This window comes from Fragaria vesca, linkage group LG6 (genome assembly GCF_000184155.1).
Source record: "Fragaria vesca subsp. vesca linkage group LG6, FraVesHawaii_1.0, whole genome shotgun sequence".
Lineage (NCBI taxonomy): Eukaryota > Viridiplantae > Streptophyta > Magnoliopsida > Rosales > Rosaceae > Fragaria > Fragaria vesca.
The window spans coordinates 23,380,183-23,399,978 of record NC_020496.1 but is presented as its reverse complement, the minus strand read 5'-3'; the positions used below and the strand labels follow the sequence as shown (position 1 = coordinate 23,399,978).

At 38.5% G+C, this 19,796-nt stretch overlaps 3 protein-coding genes across 3 annotated transcripts in view; 2 read left to right on the top strand and 1 right to left on the bottom strand.

Moving 5' to 3' along the window:
• Positions 1–8,543: 8,543 nt before the first annotated feature.
• On the top strand, positions 8,544–11,442 carry LOC101292442. The gene is made up of 2 exons (XM_004305654.1): positions 8,544–8,813; positions 10,466–11,442. The coding sequence occupies exons 1-2, from the start codon at positions 8,708–8,710 to the stop codon at positions 11,440–11,442; spliced, it is 1,083 nt and encodes a 360-aa protein (XP_004305702.1). The 5' UTR covers positions 8,544–8,707.
• A 1,318-nt stretch (positions 11,443–12,760) lies between these two features.
• On the top strand, positions 12,761–16,416 carry LOC101302671 (U4/U6 small nuclear ribonucleoprotein PRP4-like protein-like). The gene is made up of 5 exons (XM_004303579.1): positions 12,761–13,476; positions 13,750–14,206; positions 14,322–14,519; positions 14,647–14,728; positions 16,077–16,416. The coding sequence occupies exons 1-5, from the start codon at positions 12,773–12,775 to the stop codon at positions 16,169–16,171; spliced, it is 1,536 nt and encodes a 511-aa protein (XP_004303627.1). The 5' UTR covers positions 12,761–12,772; the 3' UTR covers positions 16,172–16,416.
• Positions 16,417–18,072: 1,656 nt separating this feature from the next.
• The window catches only part of LOC101302377 (UDP-N-acetylglucosamine--dolichyl-phosphate N-acetylglucosaminephosphotransferase-like), a 5,674-nt gene continuing 3,950 nt past the window's right edge, over positions 18,073–19,796 (bottom strand). Inside the window, exons 8-11 of the mRNA XM_004303578.1 lie at positions 19,387–19,447; positions 19,218–19,258; positions 19,016–19,136; positions 18,073–18,462 (exon numbers count right to left, since the gene is read on the bottom strand). Coding sequence (XP_004303626.1) covers positions 18,403–18,462; positions 19,016–19,136; positions 19,218–19,258; positions 19,387–19,447 — 283 coding nt within the window. The 3' untranslated portion in view covers positions 18,073–18,402. The remainder of the gene's footprint in view (positions 18,463–19,015; positions 19,137–19,217; positions 19,259–19,386; positions 19,448–19,796) is intronic.

Here is a 19,796-nt window from a genome sequence, read left to right as displayed (position 1 = left end):
GGCAAAGCTCATTGGCAAAGCACCATTCCCATAAACTCTCACTGAAGTATTTCAGCCCATTCTTGGTTTTGGAGCGCATTGGTACGGTCGCCTAACGATTGGATTTGCCATCTTCATCGAAATTTGATCCGGTGTTCCATGTTTCCCTTCTGAAATTGAGGATAGGTGCTTCTCTTCCAACTTCCCAAATATTACCTCTTGTCTATGACAATGGTTCTTTCAGTTGGATTCTTGCCAAGGTGTTAGATTTGGCAACGCGAAAAGAGCAAAAGAAATCAGTGTCTTACTGGTTAATTAAATGGAAGGGGATGCCGGAGGACGATGCAACTTGGGAATCGGCATCGGCGATAGTGAGCTGTTTTCCTTAGTTCGACAACCGTGGACGACATGCCTCTCAAGGAGGCGGCAATTGATGCGATGCATTCCATCTGCATATATGTTGCGATGCATTCCATCTGCATATATGTTGTTGTTGCTCTTCTCTCTCAGTATAGGACTCCTTTGTAATAGGACTTATCTGTAATAGTTATTTCTTATTAGGCCCACTATGTAGTAGTGTGAATGTAAGTCCATATGGCCCTTAAGTAGCAGCATTTATGGAAGGCAGTTATCCTTCTTTATATATTTCTGTAAACTGTATTTTGTAGGATATGAATAAAGAACAATCTTAGTTTATCTTACATTTTCCTTTGTAGTTAGATTTTGATCCTATTATCTGGTATCAGAGCCAAAAATGGCTCCGGCAAGAACCTTGCAAACATTACATCTCATCAACACTTTCCACCACTTTCACCAACATCTTCTCATACTAACAAGATGAATAGATTACAAGCAGAGGAGATTCGTCATTCTTTGCATCATTCAATTGAGGCTATCTGTCATAACCAGGCATCCTTCCAAAGTGAGATTGCATTACAGATTGCAGCATTCCAGATGCAAGCTTTAACGTTGCGTCCAATTTCTCATAGCACCCATCATACAGTTACTCAACCAGAAACCGTTTATAACCACCGGTGCCAACATGCCAATTCCAATTTCTTTACATCATCACCACAATAATCCATCATTACTTCCATTCCTTCAAACCCTCCCATTCGTACCATGTCCATAGGTAATTCATGTAATACTTCATCAACCAATACAAATCACCAACCACTGCCACCACCAAACACAAGTACCAATTTCCAACCACTGCCACGACCAAACACAAATGCATATATTAATCCAAACCCAAACTTTTGGCAATAAGACATACCTGTGTTTCGTCCCCCAAAGGTGGATTTGCCACGGTTCAATGGTGAAGATGCATTAGGATGGCTAACAATGGCAGAGAGGTACTTGCGTTCTCAACGCGTTCCTCCCTTGGAGTATATACCCACGGTAGCCTCTCATTTCGGCCCAGATGCTTGTATGTGGATGAATTCTTTTGAAGAAAGAAATCCTTGGGCAACTTAGGAACAATTCTCTTCAGCTTTTCTGGAGCACTATGGCGCAGGCAGCGTCACAGACATTCAAACTGCATTGGCATGTTTAGAGCAGACTACAACTGTAGATGCTTTTATTGTTGCATTTACAAAACTTTCAAGCAGAGCTTACGGATGGTCTGAAGCACAACTCTTACCAAATTTTCTGGGAGGACTCAAACCAGAGATTTGACATGATGTCCAAGTAATGGAGCCAAGAACTCTATCCGAAGCACAAAGAATGGCATGACGATTTGAAGCAAAGTTGAATGATTCTCAACTCCATAGACTTTCTCGACCATCAGGAACTTGGTTTCCTTCCTCTAAACAGAATACCGTAAGTTCCCAACCTGTTTCAGTCAACCGAACTATTCATGATAATTCAGTTCGACAATAGGCTGCTCGAGATCAACGAGAACGAAGAGCCCAAGGTCTTTGCTTCCATTAGATGAAAAATGGTCGAGGAATCACACCTGCAAGAGACCCATGATTTCTATATTGGAGTCATTTGATAAAATAGAGGAAGAAGAATCCGAGAATGCACAAGATCAAAACTCACCCGAAGAAGACAATCAGAATTTGCCCTTACAATCATTTACTGATTCAACTGTAGGTGAGCTGATGCAATTTAAAGGGACAATTAAAGCAGAAATAGTCGACGTCTTTGTCGACTGTGGTTCTACTTCAAACCTTATATGTCCAAAGGTAGCAGCAAGGTTGGGATTGCGCATTGTTCCTGCAGAACCTTGGTGATTCACATCAGTATCATGGCATCCAATTTCAATAGCTAATCAGGCAGTAAACGTACCAGTTGAAATTCAAGGTTACGAATTCAAGAGCTCGTTCTGTTTGCTTGTTGTTCCCAATTGTGACATTCTCTTGGGTGCTCCTTGGATTGAATCGCTGGGAATGATGGGATGGCATTTTTTGGAGAAGATGATGATTTTTCAACAAGGAGGACGATGTCATGTTTTGAAGGGATTGAAAAGTCGTCATGCTCCTTCTGATCAGCATTCCCTGATGACTCTGATGTCTTTTGCACAATTGGACCAGGCTTCTGTTTCTCAAGGCCCAACTGACGCAAGTAGTACTGTTCAAGACAAGAATGTGAAACGTCTGTTGAATAAATTTCAAACGTTGTTTGCTGCTCTGACAAGATTACCTCCAGTTCGACCAATTGATCACCGAATTCCTCTGAAGCCGAATGCAGGTCCGATAAATGTGCGACCTTATCGATATCCACATTCACAAAAATCAGAATTGGAGTCCCAAGTAGATGAGATGCTCTCTATCGGTCTAATTCGTCTAAGTAGGAGTCCATTTTCTTCACCGGTTTTGTTAGTTAGAAAGAAAGAAAGCTCATGGTGGTTCTGTGCTGATTACCGTAGCCTAAAAGATAAATTTCTGATTCCGGTGGTGGATGAACTTCATGGTGCTAAGTATTTTCCAAAGCTGGATTTACGAGCCGGCTATCATCAGATACGGATGTCTGAAGAAGATGTTCACAAGACAGCCTTTCGCACACATGAGGGTCATTATGAATTTGTGGTTATGCCATTCGGTCTCTCTAATGCACCTTCAACTTTCCAAGCTCTTATGAATCACATCTTCAAGGCTATTCTTCGCAAGTCTGTTCTCGTATTTTTTTATGATATTCTGATTTACAGTCTAGACTTGGCCTCACATTTATTGCACCTGGAGGAAGTTTTCAAAATATTAGAACAACAACTGAAAATTGGAATCGAATGAAGCAAAAACCCGTCTGTAATATACGGCGACTGATGTCTGTAATATCCAATGTTAATGCAAGAGAAAAGAAAAAATCCTTTTCTCTTACAACGACTGATGCATCGCATCAATTGCCGTAACATCAAACAACCGTCTGTAATATCCGTCTATAATTGCACAATTGGGAATGCTCCTTCTGATCAGCATTCCCAAACGAAGTCAAAAGACCGTCATTGTGTACCCTCTTACCCATCAGAACAAAGGACAAGTCTGCATCTCTCTTCACTCTTATGATCGGATCAAGAACTGCAGCTGGAATCTCGATCACTGGTGGAACCTTCGGTCCTTTGGGCAAGATTGAGGACTTGAACATCTCTAATTGCTTCGCCAACTCTGAAGCATAAACACCAGGGATAGAAAACACATTCCCCGATTATGTTGAAGAAGGACTGGAGATTGAAATAGCCACATTTTGGAATGGGTTCGCCAGAGCAGGGATCAAACTAGGCCGAGAGCATGAAACATCCAACCCTAAACCCTATCGAAAGCTAGGGTTGGGGTTAGGGCTCGTAATTTTTGGTGACCTCCCAAACCCTAGCAAGAGTAGCAACTCCATCTCAACCACTGCAGCCGACACTATACTGATCTTTTGAACCCTAGTGTCATTCGACAGACCACTGCAGCCTTGACCCTTATGCTCCAACAGACCACAGACTCTATAAAACCCTACCACCCTCTCATACTTGAAGGTCACCACCGCCTTTTGGGTACCCAGATCAAACTCAAATGGTATCGGGGGGAAAGCCTCTCTCACCAGATCCGAGAGGTCATGGATGATCCGAACCTTAGCTCAAGTTCCACGCCTTAGCCCTACATTGTCCGAGAATAGAACATGCCCTAGTAGAGCCCCGACCTTCTATGCTGCTTCATCGATGAACAATCTTGGTGGGAGACCAAAGACCCACACTGGTATAGATGAGATCAAGACAGATGCGATATCAGAGAGGCCATCATACTCCGAGAGAAGAAAGTTTGACCGTCCAAAGAACTAAGGCTCTCCTTGGATCAAATGGCAACATTCTTCAGACCGAGAAAACTTGAGCAAAAAATGATCCCCCACCGATTGACTTGGAGGCAATTATGGAGCTCACAAACTGAAGTCAGGGTTCCGATCATCGCCTTTGGATCTGGGATGCGCTTCTTCAAAGAAAGAAGTCGTCCGATGGCGAAGGAGGGAGCCAAGACGGCGGAGGGACGTCGAGACACGTCGGAAAGGGTTGGACTGTCCTCACGAATAGCAAGGGTAGCGGCAAACTGTTTGGAAACCTCGTCAGACATGTTGAAAGCCGAGGATTGGGTGTTGAGCGGCGAGAGAAGGAGAAATCTCTAAGGATATCAGAAGGATCTGGATTCTCTGCTTGGATTTAAGTTGTTTAGATTTGTTTGGATGTCTTATAACCATTATATGGAGTAAGGATGACATGGTGGTCTTAGATTGTACTCAATCTAATGGTTAAAAGTCATCCAAGCAAATTCAAGCAACATAAATCTAAGTAGAGAAGCCACATTCATATCAGAAACCCTAGCAACGCTCTCTAATTCAAGATTATTCTTCTTGTAGCTCTAATAGTTAAAAAATAAATATAGAACAATTTTATTTCTATATGTGTGAGTTATTCCCAAAACAAGGAAAAATTACCAAAATATTAAGGGGAGTGAAATTTACATACTCTTTTTTACAATCCACACACATCTGCCCCACTTTTTATAAGGAAATGTCTAAATTATCCATGTTTTAATCTCTTCAAGTTGTTTAGGATTTTAGATATTTTAGACATTTAAGTGGGGTAGGAGTGTGTAGATTTTAAAAAGAAATGTGTAAATTTCAGCCCCTAATATTAATCTAGCTAGTAGTTACTTGCTTTACAAATTGAACGCTCTAAAAGTAAGAGAATGCTTACGAGTTACAACAGACTAGCTAGTGAAGTGGCATGGAGTCTAATTTGGTTAACACGTCATCGAGTTTCAAATGTCATGTAGATCCATACAATTTAGATAGACGACCATTACTACTTGTGCGTCATTGCTGAGAAATTTTTCTGTCCACCTTGAGGACCATGTCACCATGCCAATTTGGTCCTCCTTACCAATGGTAATTTGACACATAAGCTTTTATTTAGTTTAATTAAAATTAAATTGTTTAATTATGTTATCAAAAGACCTTACTGGTCCTCCATCTTCTTAATCTCCATAACGTCAAAAATCTCCTCATCTCTGTTCTTCTTTTTCTATCTTTCATAAACCCTTACCAGATTGATGTGAAGTTCAATTTCATTGGAGGACTAGAGTATATATAAAGACCTCTTTATGAAGAAGAACCTCGATGTCCGTAGGTTTGGGTGGGAGTGATGGGGATGGGATCGGAGAATGAAAAACATATCAACTGCAGAGATTTTGTTGGTATAAAGATTCTTATTTTAAAGGTTCGACAAACACGTATAGATCCAGTCAAAATTTTATTGATGAATTGCAATGAATAGCTCTCTAGTACCTTAAATTCTATGAGATTCGAATTTCATAGATTTTTCTCTTTTCTCTTCCTCTCAACCCAGAAATCTCAGTAAACAATCTCTATGAATTTATGAACAATTTTTAAAACTCAAAACCTCAAACTACGTTTAGGAACCTTTATGAATTGCCCAGTTACTAATGAAACGACCCAATCAAATTAAAGAACAATTAGAAGTATCAATAATTTTGATTTGGGAATGCTTGCTTGAAATAAAGTTGCAGAAGGAGATGAGATACTGGGCATTATCGAGGACAAGGAAGATTGCTGCAAATTTAAGAGACCCAAAAAGGTCTTTTGATAATATAATTAAACAGTCTAATGTTAATTAAACTAAATCGAAGCTTATGTGTCGAAATATCATTGGTAAGAAGAACCAAATGGCATAATGACATGGTCCTCCCGTGGACAGAAAAATTTCTCGTCATTGCTCCTTAATTCACTGAACTATTTGTTAACTAGCAATTACTGTATTTAATGCTTTGAAATATTACTTGATATGTATAAGTATAGCTGGCGCCAATCTTAAATTGCTTTTCCTATTTCATTTCTTACCTTTTTTTTATCAATGCCATTGAATTCAGTCTAGCATATATCATGGAGATTAATTAGTATCAATTTTCTTTTTCTGATTTAACTAAACATGCTATCCAAAATAGCTAGAGAGTCAAGATAGAGAGTATGCTGAAGATGCTCTTAGCACTTTAGCTACTTTGAACTTTTGGGCGTTTGTTTTGCTTCTTATATATTTTAACAGATGCACCGAACTCTAAATATTTTAGTTATTTTAGAGAATGTGTTTAGTTTTTTTTCCAAATATTTTAGGAGCTCCAGCAGACTAGCCAAAGTGTAGCTATTATAACTTTTAGTTATTTGCTCTCTAAATATGGAGAGCGAGATGACTCAGATGAGACTTTTTATAATTTAATACATTTCTTTTAAAATATATTTAAACTATTTAATCTTCATTTGAAGATAATATTAAATTAATACTAGCTAAAATAAAGAGCATTGATGCAAACATATTTCTAAAGTGGCTTAGCCAAAATGACATTTTGACATTTTATCTAATTTGACTAAAATTTTAGTAAAAAATGGCTAGCATTGCTAAAGATGCTCTAAGTGGCTCTCTATTTTAACTTTTAGCTATCTCACTCTTATATATCGCTCTCTATAATTTAAAAAATTTCATTTAAATTTAAATAATTATATGTAATTGATAAATAATTAGATATATCTAGACTACTTTGTATTCATTCAATAACCAACATAAATTCAAATCTGACTAAAGTTGAGAGAACGGATGTAGATACGTAACTCTAAAGTGTAGCGAGCCAAAATAATGTTTAGCTATTTTGGTTAAAATAAATAGTTAGCATTGTTAAAGTTACTCTTAACCTAAAGCCTAAAGTTTCGTGTTTAGATTCTCATTAATAAGTACAACAACTAATGATAGCATTTAATCCAAAAAAAATAAAATAATGATAGCATTTCTTTAACAATATATTTATTGACCTCGTGATACAAGGACGGAGCCAGGAATTCAAAATACTCTGGGCTAAGTTTACCATATAATGTTTTTTTTATAAAAATATATACCAATCAATTATTATTATTATTTTTATTTTTTTACCATAATCTCTTATCGGTTGGTGGATAAATATAAATAATTTAGTATCTGATTGAAAAAGTTTGTCATGACTTTTCAATTAAAAAAGAAAAACTTTGTCATCTGTTTTATTCAAGTCTATTACTGGATAGTAAAAATTATAAAATAAAACGTCAAAATAAAGGACAATGTGGGTTATTACCAAGTTTAATTAAAAAAAAAAAAGACAAAACATGAGAGAGAGAGAGAGAGAGAGATTTTGGTTGGGCTAGTTACTGAAAATTATTATAAACTATGGTTTACACATGTAAAAGGTTGATTGAGTGAAAATTGTTCTCTGGGCTACGGCCTAGATAGGCTATAAGGAAGATCTCTCTCTGTCGTGATAATATATTATGAGTAAAAGAAGTATACGCTCATTTTTCTATTCTCTTAAGTTACTATCAATGTCGGCTCTGAAAATATTTTCGTTGTTCGATGTTCTTTCCGATATCTACATATTTCACTGCTCCATTGGAAATTTTCTTTGCACCTACTGTACTCCAAATTGGTAGTTTTCGACCGTCTGTCTAGGTCTAAACCTTACGATTTGATAGCTGACTTTAAAAGTCACCTACGAACACTTGCAACACAAAAAACTATATTTTTTTTGTTGGCTCAATCATATCTTGTTGACATTATGAATTATCCTACTTCAAATATTTTATGTATGTCTCAATTACATATCTTTTATTATTTCACTCAATCTTTTAATAAACTTTCCAAGACTTAAAAACACTATATTTGCTCAAATAGTTAAAAAATCATAATCTCAAAATTCAAATCAAATCCAAATTTTGGAAGTGGATTAATATCATATTGAAATTCAGTAGTGTGACATCACATAACCGAAGTAAATATCAAAACCCGCATGATATACATGGATGCGTTACTCAGTGTCACGTATGGTTCGAACCCGAAACTGTACTTGGCTCGTGAGCTGCCAACTGCTTTGGTCATCAAAAATGGGAAGTGGGAAACTATTTTAGTAATTAAATCTGAAACCCGGGGGCTTTCAGTTACGTTACCAAAACCAAAACCAATACCAGGTTGTGCCTTTTTAAGAAGCAAAGATCAGAACGACGACAGTTCTAAAACCTCGGAGTTTTCCTTCTTTGAGAGATAGAAGACATTTATATATTCCCAACAAGTCTCTCTTTCACTTTCTATCTGATCTGCCTCTACAAATTTAGACGCCCTTCTGCTCAAAACTCATAACCCTTTTTGGTCTTTGCTTCTTCTTAAGGTTAGAACTCAGAAAGCAATCTTGGGTGTTTTGGGCTCCCTTTGGTTTTCACTATGGGCAGTTGGGGAAGACAGCCACAGCTGCAGCAAGGTGATACTTATTATCGACGAGGTTCCGGGACTAAATTTCATAACAGAAAGCCTCCGCATCATCAACATGGTACATTTTTTTTCTTCTTTCATCTATTTCTTATATTTAAGTTGCTGCAGGAGCACTAGTTTGTGATCCTTTGTGAACTGTGAAGATCAATGCTTCTCTCTTGAGAGGGTTTTTGGTGCAGGAATAAGGGTTCTTCTTTGATTCTCATATGCATGGCTGCCGCCTCTAATTTTGTTTAGAATTTTTTTGTGTTTGCATTTTGTTCAGCGGCTAGTTAGGTTTTTAGTCTTGTTTTGGGAATTCTGGAATTGCATGCAACCGGGTTTTCTATTTTAGGTTTGCATATTTATGGGCTTCGATTGTTTCTACAGAAAATTGTTTCATTGTAAAAGTTTTGTATTTGTGAATGGCTTTCCCGGAGAATGTCTTAGATATGGGTTCATGGGTAGAGGAGAAACCTCACTATCTGAGTAGAGGAAAATATTTCGAGAAATCTCTGTTATTCTCTGTGCTTTTGAAGTCTTGAGTTTCTTTGTGTTCCACTGGTGAGTCTGAATCAACACATACCAATGGCCTTTTGTGCTTTCTCTGAATTCTGTAAAAGCAAGAAGGTATATATGCTGGATTGCTGGAAGTGTTAAACTATGCTTTTGCTTATCTAACAAGAGGAGCAATTGTGTTTTTGTTCTCCCGACTGTTAGGCCCTTAGAGTTAGATCATATAGGCATAATTATCTACGTAACTCTAGGTTTTAGAGTTCAGCAGCATTCCTGCTCCTGCTCAGGGTATACGTGTATTCTCTGTTTATGGAAGGTGACTGTATTGGACTATTGGTGTTTGATATAGAAGCTATTATAAAACATGTATTTGCAAGCATGCAAGGCATTTATGGTGTTCTTTGCTTTGAGAAATAGCCTGATACTTTATAGTTGAGGATCATAGATTTAATTGCAAAAGATATTGTTTGTCGGGTCTGGTACACTTTTTTTGCTGCAGTTAGTAAGCATGTGTGGCTGGAAGCGTAGTTTGTCGTCACTCTTTTTGTAATAGGTTCATATTCCGATACTTGTTCTCATAAAGAGGTTATATATATTGTTGTGAGAGTTTCAATTTTGGATAATTTATATCTTTTGTTAGTACGTAATAGCATTTTAGATTTCAGAAAAGGTTCTTGATGAATCTGTTGAGCCATAAATGTATTATTTTGTACGAGTTTTGAGTTGCCCTCATCTTTTCTACAATTCTGCCTAAACTGTCTAATTTTAAATGTTCTGCCAATTATTGGATGATTGCTTTTTCAATATTCTTCTTGCTTATTTGACTATCAAGTATTGTCAAATGTTTAATATGGAACCGTGTGGATGCAAATTTGGGATATGTGTGCAAGTGTCTAGAAAAGAAAAAAAGAGAAGCATCCAGATCCGCCAAAATTTTTCTTTAGCGGTTAGATTTGTGTTGTTGTTTTCTACGATTCTGTTGGATTTTCCTCTACGTAAATTCATAGCGTTATGTTGCAAGGTTTTTTCGTATTTGAATGTCTGCGATCATTGTTGTATCTCTTTCTCTTGGTCGTATCAATATTTCCTTCTTTGTGGTTGTTTATTCTCTGTGGAACTTATATCTTTCTAGATATCTGTTGAGCTGTTGACCATTTAGATATTCTCATGGTACATGATGGCTGAACTAACAATTTGTTTGTTTTTCTTTTCCAGATAGTTGGCAGTTCGGTGTGCCTGCCTGGGAAAAGAAATTTTGTTCGTCAGTGGGCTCAGTTCCATGGAAAAAGCTCTTAGATACAAAGAGGTGTATGTATCTGTATGAAAATATTGTTCAATGGAATGATTCTGCAGGTGAAGAGGCATTCCAAAATGCAAAAAACCGTTTTTGGGCAAAGATTAACGATATTCCTTGTGATATATCATTGCCTGATCCTGATATCTATATTGATGAAATAGACTGGAACTCCAGCATTGATCCTGAACTGATTTTGGACTTGGAAAGGGAACCCAAACCCTCCGACGAAACCAAAGGAGAGGGTGTTCTTGTTGGTGATCCATTCCTTCTGAATCAGCCTATTGCATGCACCGGATGGGGGGATGCTGAGGAGGACTTCAAAAAAGATGCCAGTGGAGATGCGGAACACTGGGGTCCTGGAGGGAAGGCAGATGATAAAGAGAACCCTTGGGGACTTGTCTCTGATCAGAATAAAGAAGCGATAGGAGGATGGGGCAGTAGTTGGAATGAGCCTGTATCTGATCAGAATAAAGAAGCGATTGGAGGATGGGGCAGTAGTTGGAATGTGCCCGTCTCTGATCAGAATAAAGAAGCGATAGCAGGATGGGGCAATAGTTGGGATGAGCGTGTCTCTGATCAGAATAAAGAAGCGATAGGAGGATGGGGCAGCAAGTGGGAGAACAACAATAACTTAAGTGAATGGAATACCAATGTTGATCATTCTCATAAGAATATGGAGTGGAAAAGGGCTGATCGTGTATGTTGGGGAAACAATGATGCAAGGAACGGAGCGGATAATAGTGGTGCAAGTTGGTACAACTCAAGATATAGGACCTCCAGATTTCAGGGTGATTATCGTCAGAACGATCGAGGGTGGAGGAACGGAGGAAGAAGAAATAGGGTCAATGCTGGTTATCAAAGCAGTGGAACTTGGAATAATTGTCAGCAAGTGTAAAAGTTCATGGAGTTGGGAGGAACCGTATCTAAGAGTGTTGGTTGTCCAAGTTTTGAGGGCATGTATGCTAGTGTTTTCTGTATTCGTTTTGCTGTCCTCCAGAGGACAGAAAGTAAATAACAAGGTTCTATGGCCTTGGTAAAGTCGAACCAATTCAATTGGAATTGGTTCAGTTTGTATGTGTAGCAATGTTTTGATAATCTATATATAGTATATAAATGTTAAGCAAGAGTCGCCTGAGGCCTCTCTAATTGTGGTAGTGTAGAAACATAACACAGTTATCACTGTTTACTAAGAACTAGTACATTCATGGACAACTAGAGTAGAAACAAAATCTGGAGGAATCAGTCATACTGTATGTTCTCTGATGTTATGAAGCGTAATCTGTAATCTGTGTCAAGAGTAACAAGGTCCTCCTTTCTTTGCTAAAGCCTCAACACATTCCTAGTTTGCCATATTCGGCACAGGTTGAAAAGATCGCCAACAAAGGCAATAATTCCACCAAACCTGATGGAGTATGTCTTTATCAAATGTACCATCAAAGTTGAGCTACTAGGAGGAGGAGGAGCTTGGTGAACGGATGAAATTGGAAATCCTTTATGAAATTGGAAATCCTTCATGCGTGATTAAACCCTTTGATTCTTAGTTTCTTACCTTCTCATTTCCAATCAATCCAATTCAAGAATAATAGTGTTCCTTTTCTTCACTGATATGAAGCCAACATGAGAGGATAGAGCAGTAGTCTTGGGGATCAAAACAGACCTGAGAACTCATGTGATTGACGAGGCTTTGTTTGTATGGTGCTTTTCCCTTTAGCTTAGTAACCTTAAAAATTTCAAAATTGATCTTACTCAGATAAATTTAGAAACTAAATTGGCCATTTATTGAGATGTAATCAGAAAAGTGTGATCCTTACTGACCTTAGGCTCATGTGTTTGTGTCTACGAACCATATAAATTATAACGTTCCTTAGATTCATTTGACCTTATACTCATTCACTTATGTTTTAATTTAACGTTTTTGTTGGAACAATTTTACGGTATTTATTAAAAAATCAAGTAAACTTGATTACAAGTAAATAAAATTTGTGTTGAAGCCATATATATAACCATATACATATTGTGGATTTGATGAGATCGTTCATCTTTACTCAAGAATAAACTCATTCGTTTCAAACATACTTGAAGCGAATGGATGTTTAATTATAACAAAATAAAAAATAAAGAAGAAATAAAAAAAAAAGTAATAGAGGGAGCAGCGTCGTTTTGATGATATATAAAGCACCGCTCTACTACTCTCGAGTTCTTCCCCAAAACCAAAACCAAACAAGATGACCATGGAGGAGGAGGAGGAGAAGCTTCTCTCCACCATCGCCGCTTCCGAGCCAAACGGCGACGCGGCACCGATGACCACCGACTCCGACTCCGACTCCGCCGATCAGGGAGCCGTCGCCTCGGCCGGAGTCGAGTACCAGATATCCGAGGAGCAGAAGCAGTTGCAGGAGCGGCATGAGAGAGCAAAGCAGGAGCTCCTGAGGAAGCGCCGCGCTTCTGCTCTTGCCGTCCCCACCAACGACAATGCCGTCAGGGCTCGTCTCCGGCGCCTAGGCGAGCCGATGACGCTGTTCGGTGAGCGCGAGATGGAGAGGCGCGACCGCCTGAGGATGATTCTGGCCAACCTCGATCCGGCGCAGCAGGAGTCGCTGGTCAAGTCTCATGAGGACGACGAGGCTGCTAATGCCGACGATTCTGACTTCGAGCAAGAAATTGAGTATCCCTTCTTCACCGAAGCGACCAGGCCTAAGGCTTTGCGTGAGGCTAGGGTTCATATTGCGCACTACTCCATGCCACTCGCCGCCTTGCGGCTTCAGCGTGCCAGGAGGAGGGAGGAGGATCCCGATGAGGATATGGATGCTGAGATTAACTGGGCGTTAGGGCAGGCCTCGAATTTGAAGCTCGATTGCAGTGAGATTGGGGATGACAGGCCTCTTTCGGGTTGCTCCTTCTCGCCAGATGGGACATTGCTTGCCACCTGGTGTGTTTTCGATATCCTCTATTGCGAATTTATTTTATTCTAGGGTGTTTTGAATTGCTTGCTCTTACTTACTGCTATTTGGTTTTTGATGATTTGTTTTACAATGTGATGTTGACGGGTCTGTGTGACTAGGAGGTGAAAAGGGCTCTTTCGTAGACAGAATGCTAACTAGGTCTGTGTAGCTTTTCGGTGCTTTGCTATTGTTGTTATATGTGTTTGTGTACCATTGCGGAAGTGGTGGATTGAAATCTTGTGTTGTTTTGGTTTTGGCAGCGCTTTAAGTCCGGTTGCCAAGTTGTGGAACATGCCTCATGTAACTAAGGTTGCCACCTTGAAGGGACACACAGAGCGCTTAACCGATGTCGCATTTTCTCCTGTGCAAAACCACCTCTTGGCTACTGCCTCTGCTGATAGGACTGCGAGGTTGTGGAACAGCGAAGGAGGACACCTGTTGACATTCGGGGGACATTTGGACCGTCTTGCCTGTATTGCCTTCCATCCCTCAGGAAAGTACTTGGGAACAACTAGCTTTGACAAGACTTGGAGACTTTGGGATGTTGAGACCGGTGAAGAGTTGCTTCTTCAAGAAGGTCACAGTAGGAGTGTATATGCCATAGACTTTCACCCAGATGGCTCATTGGTTGCAACTGCTGGATTGGATGCGCTTACTCGTGTTTGGGACCTCCGTAGTGGTAGAAGTATACTTACCTTGGAAGGCCATGTCAAAAAAGTAAGTCTGTATCTTCATATTATATTAATATTTTTGATGATCTGAGAAGATGGGAAATTATGGTTATGCTTACTTTCCCATGATTCCTTTAACTTTTTTTAATTCTACTTTTCAGGTTCTTGCGCTCAGTTTTTCACCAAATGGCTATCATCTAGCCACTGGGGGTGAAGACAACACTTGTAGGATATGGGATTTAAGGAAGAAGAAATCCATATACATTATCCCTGCGCACTCCAATCTCATATCACAGGTCAAATTTGAACCTCAGGAGGGATATTTCTTGGTAACTGGCTCATATGATATGACAGCAAAGGTATGAACAACTTCTGAGCACCATTGTTTCTTTAGTAACTGAATTGAAGTTGTTACAATTGTTGTTGCCATCTTATTGGTTGGTATATCTACTGAATAATATATTTTATCATGTGTGCCTTTACTAGATATGGTCATCCCGAGATTTTAAGCCTGTCAGGACGCTCTCTGGACATGAAGCAAAAGTTACTTCTTTGGATGTTTCAGGAGGTAAATTACATATTGTTTTGATTTTGCTTTTTCTTTTCTTGCTTTGACCGTTTACCTATGCATGACTTTTCGTATATGACTAACAAATGGCATATGAAGCATAATAAGAAATTGAGATGACCGTTGAAATATACAGTGCTTTAGTAGCACTACATTTTAGCGGTCCAAATTTCTCGCATATGTAGAGATATTCATTGTAACTTTCTACTGTTTGCATTGTGATGTGCTTGTCCTCACCAAGTTAGTCCTCGTTTTTCTTGGTGCAACTTTGACTATCTGCTCTAAGTGGGAACCCTTAGGTAATTTTTTATTGTTTCTTTGAGGCGTGTTCATTTTTGTTATTCTTGATCGTTATCCCAACCAGTACTATTCTGCCAATCAGAAGATCTGCCTCAGTAGTGTGAAACTAGAGATATATACAGCTGTCTCTGCATTACTTAGGAAGAAAAGTCCCAGAGGATATGATGCAGCCACTTCATTATTACCCCAGCACCATTTATCCAACGGAGACAAGTTTTTAAATCGTGACAATCATTGACTTTACAATGAGATATGAAGTCATAACTTGGACTGATGTTTAATGAACAGTGTCGATGAGTGATGACTTACCTCTGGGCTGTGGCATAAACCATGACAGAAACTCCACTAACATCGGATAATTTGTGTACATTAGAATAAACATCTTCCAATAGATCTTGTCAATAGTAGACAACCCAGCTTTAATTGTCCATACCCAGTTTCACAACCTGTGTTCACTCCATAGCTCTCCTTTAGTTAGTCATCTATCATGAAGGATGATAAAGACTAGACCATTGAGATAAAAGGTTGTTTCTTCAAGTATGGTACAATCTTATCTGTCAAGGCAAATCAGATCGTCTGTAATGATTTTGTACTATCTGACTGACATTTACTCCTAGAATATCTTTCTTAATGACATAACGTTGGAATATCACGCAGAAGTTTGGCCTCATATTTCATGGAATATGTTGCTGGTGCCTGTTCCACTTTCACCACTTCTGTATGAGGACATAATGGCCTCGCTAAATAACTGATTGTCAGCATCCTATATTACCTGCATCCTTAATTCTACTGTGTGAACTATGCACAAGCATCATATATTACCTGCATACTTTAAAAAAAAAACATTTTGTTGTCAATTTTATTGTCTCTGTTGTGTCATCAACTTGTATAACCTTCGTGTAAGCATTACCAAACACTGTTAGAAAAATAATTGTTGGCATGTGGTGGAACTTCATAATCAAATTGTCCTCTCTTCAATTTCATTTTGTTTCTTTGTTTGAAAGCCAGTTTATGTGGTTAACATCCAATGTATTGTTGTTGATGGCAGATGGACATCACATTGCTACTGTATCACATGACCGAACCATCAAACTATGGTCAAGTGGTACCACTGAGAAGGACCAGGAAATGGATGTTGATTAAGACAAGCTGAATTTAGAAATGAGGATCATGTCTTGGCTGATTTTGTTTTGGTGACAAGTGGATTATAAAAATAAAAAAAAATTCAAGACATGAGTGCTGGAAACTTACAATTAGATGATGGCTGTATTCAGAGGGAATCCTCACTAACTGATGAATTTGTGTAGTTCGAATATATTTTCAGTTGTGGAAGCAACCAGCTGTTTACTACCTGTGGTATGTAATGCAAAAGGTTTTGAATTTGTCTCATCTTACATTGTTTCTGAATAGTTAGCTAGTAGCCTAGTACGTATCTGATTCTGGCTTGGCGTCGTGATTATATCCTTGTGTCTCAGTTTTTAAACATCATGTGTTGTTGAGTTTAGATGAGAGAAACTGGGTCATAAGCAAGCTTATGATGAGATTTAAAACCCAAAAGGATTGAGAGCTGAATGATATGTTGGCTTCTCATTTTCATAAAGGGAAAACCCAAAAGGATCATATCACTGGAAAGATTTGGCAAGTTCAGCTGCTTATTTCGCTTGTTTATATTCTCTTTCATCTTGTTAATTGTTTCAGGAATAACTTCATAAGAACAGCAGTTGAGATTGTTGTGGCATATGATGTTAAATTCTAGTCAATCCTTGTGCAAGATTGTGGCACAAGTGTGTTTGTAGCAAGCCACAACGTAAGGTTCTACACTTCTACTTATCATTCACAACGGTGAAATGGAAAGTCGAGAGGGGGGAGAAATAAACGGCACAAGTCCCAACTGCAAGCATAGCCATCCGATCCCAAAGTAGAATGTGCAAGTATCCGACTCCATTCTCTGTGACAGAGACTGTGTCTTGTCTTGCAACATGTTCGTACTGGTGCGAGTGTGCCACTGTGCAAGAGCCTAGAAAACTCTCAACCATTTTATCTTTTGCACAACTTATCAGACAACTTGGTGACATACGATTTCGTGCTTGATACTGCACACTAGATCCAGTCCATGTTGCAATGCAAGCATTCAAGAGCATTCGAGTTCTGTTCATCGTAATGGACAGTATATATACAGAAGGAATCAGAATTACAAGTGATCTGATTCAAGGATGGTACATAGTGAAATCTAGTATTAAAAAGAAAAAGCCTGGAAAAACGATGCAAAAGAATTATTTCTCTGAATCTCTGATGTTGAGTGCAGTCTAAACGAGTAAACGTTAACGATTGTTGGAAGTGTGAAACTAAATTTAGATTTTGTCATATCCAATCTAAATTTTGAAATTGTTACCTCGAAGAAACAAAATGCAGTTGTAAGCTCAATAATCGAAATTCCAAATGGCTATGATGAGCGTCCTGATATGAGTGGAACTATGACCATTTTACTGTGAAATCAGCCTACCTTTCAAGAGGACAATTTGGCTGGATTTTCCTTGGTCCTTGTTATGGAAGTTGCCTGTTTCTCCTAAATTAAAAGACTTCTTTTGGCCTGGCCAGGTGCTTGGTTTCTTATGTTGAAACTTGAAAGGGTCAAAAGGAGACTGACTGCTGATTCCTTATGTCCTTCATGGTTCATACTTCATACCATCATGAGGCTGAAACCTTGCTTAATTTGCTACGACACTGTATAGTGGCACAAGGGGTTTTGGAGTGGTATATTTCTCTGGACTCTGTCAGCTAGAACTATGCATCTGCATCCTCTGACAAAAAAAAAAAACTATGCATCTGGAGTGGGATGTTTGGCTTTCTGCTAATGCACACTGCAGGAAAGCTTGTTATGGACCTTATGGTTGTCTTCAACATATGGTTCATACGAAGTGGAGAAAGACGATTCATTTTCCCTTCTAAGATAAGCAGGATTACAATTGATGATGCTAAGGAGAGTGGAACGCTGACAACATGGTCAGACCGGTCCTGTGAACCTCTATAAGCTCAATATGGATAATGCTATAAAATCAAAATTGTATTAATTTGTGTTGCCAATACCATGGAAACAAATCACTATTTCCTGGTAGTATTATATGGACTGTATGATATAACATGACCGACATAATTCCATCAACAGCTAAAATACAAATTGTGACTCTAATTTCAGCTACTATGAATGTTCCCTTTTTGTTAAATTAATTCATACAGATACATGTTGTAACCGTCTCAAGAATATCAAAACTTCAAAGCGATTATCTAACCTATGAGTTGCCGCTGGTATTCACTTGCTTGCAGAAAAAAAAAATGTTTTTGGACGCTTACTTGTAGAAGTTTTCCTTTTTGCCTCATTTATACCAACCAGCAAGAAAGTATCTCAACAGGAAACAGAAGCCGCATGCTAGGGCCTGTTGCACGTAGATAAGCATTCACCAAATGAGACAGTTACACAATTAACAGACAAAACATGCCGCCTATTTTATGCAGGACAGGTTGCTTAGGCTACTGTGCAAAACCAAGAAAGAGATAAAAGGACAACATATTGGATTGAGTTCTAGGAAAGAAACACAATAAACTGATTTTCTGAATATAAAGGATAAAAGATTAAAAGGTAACATATCAAGACTCTTCACCAACTATTTTTAATAAGAATTACAACAACCTAAAATCCAAGCCCTAGAATCCTTCAACACATACTAAATCATGCATAGCCCTCCAAAAATATTAAAACTCTCACATGACTTCTCATGACATTTAAAAAGATCTCATGACATTTAAAAAGGACCAAGAGCATAACAAGCATTCTTAGGAAAAATACGGAGAGATCAACCAAAAATGCTGGTTTTAACTTTTAAGGCTCTACAGGTACATACATATTCAAATTATTGACATCTGCCTATTCAGACTCAAGATGACATGCCTTGGAATTTGCAGGTTATACGCACAACTAAAATAATTCACCTGGAAAACGAGAAGATAAACACAAAGTCTCTTCTCTGTCATCCTGCCAAATTGTCTTAGGAACAAGTTTACAAGCGTCCCATCATTTGTCCCAGTCAGCAGTCCAGTGTCGGGATCAAACCTGAAAAATAAATAAATAAATATTTATAAAGATTGTTAACAGAAGATGGCTTCCATAGTCCCAACAGTTACAATTAGCTACCTTGGGAGACGATGCCGTGGACATGGAATGATCCCAGCAAGCTGAAAAAGATAACAGCAGATAAGATGCTTTACATGTCATGAACTGTGATTAATCCTACCCGTCCGTAACCGTTATATGCATAGAGAGGGGAGAGAGGGGAGAGAGAGTAGAGAGAACTAGATCAAACCTGGGGTAGTGACAAGAGAAAGTTCAAGACTTGAGGGATAAAGAAAATCAGGAGTGTTTCACTGAAAAACAAATTCAGAAGGAGAAGAAACTAAGGTCAATAATCAGGCAGTAATAATAGAAAATAAATATATTAGTAAAGGAACAACCTGATTCTACATAGGTATTAATGTTATTGCTCTATTCGAAAGAATTCACTTCTACACTCTTACATTTCTTATGTTTAATTAGAAATCATGATCCACAACCAGATCCACATTTTTCACACTAGTTGCAGCTCAGTTTACAGCCTAAGGTTCAAACTATATAGGCTCTTTAATGTCAGATTCTAAGGGTGCTTGAGGGACCAATTATATTTTATGGCTACTGGAAACAACCACCTTTTAAGTGAATAATAGATGATATAAAAAA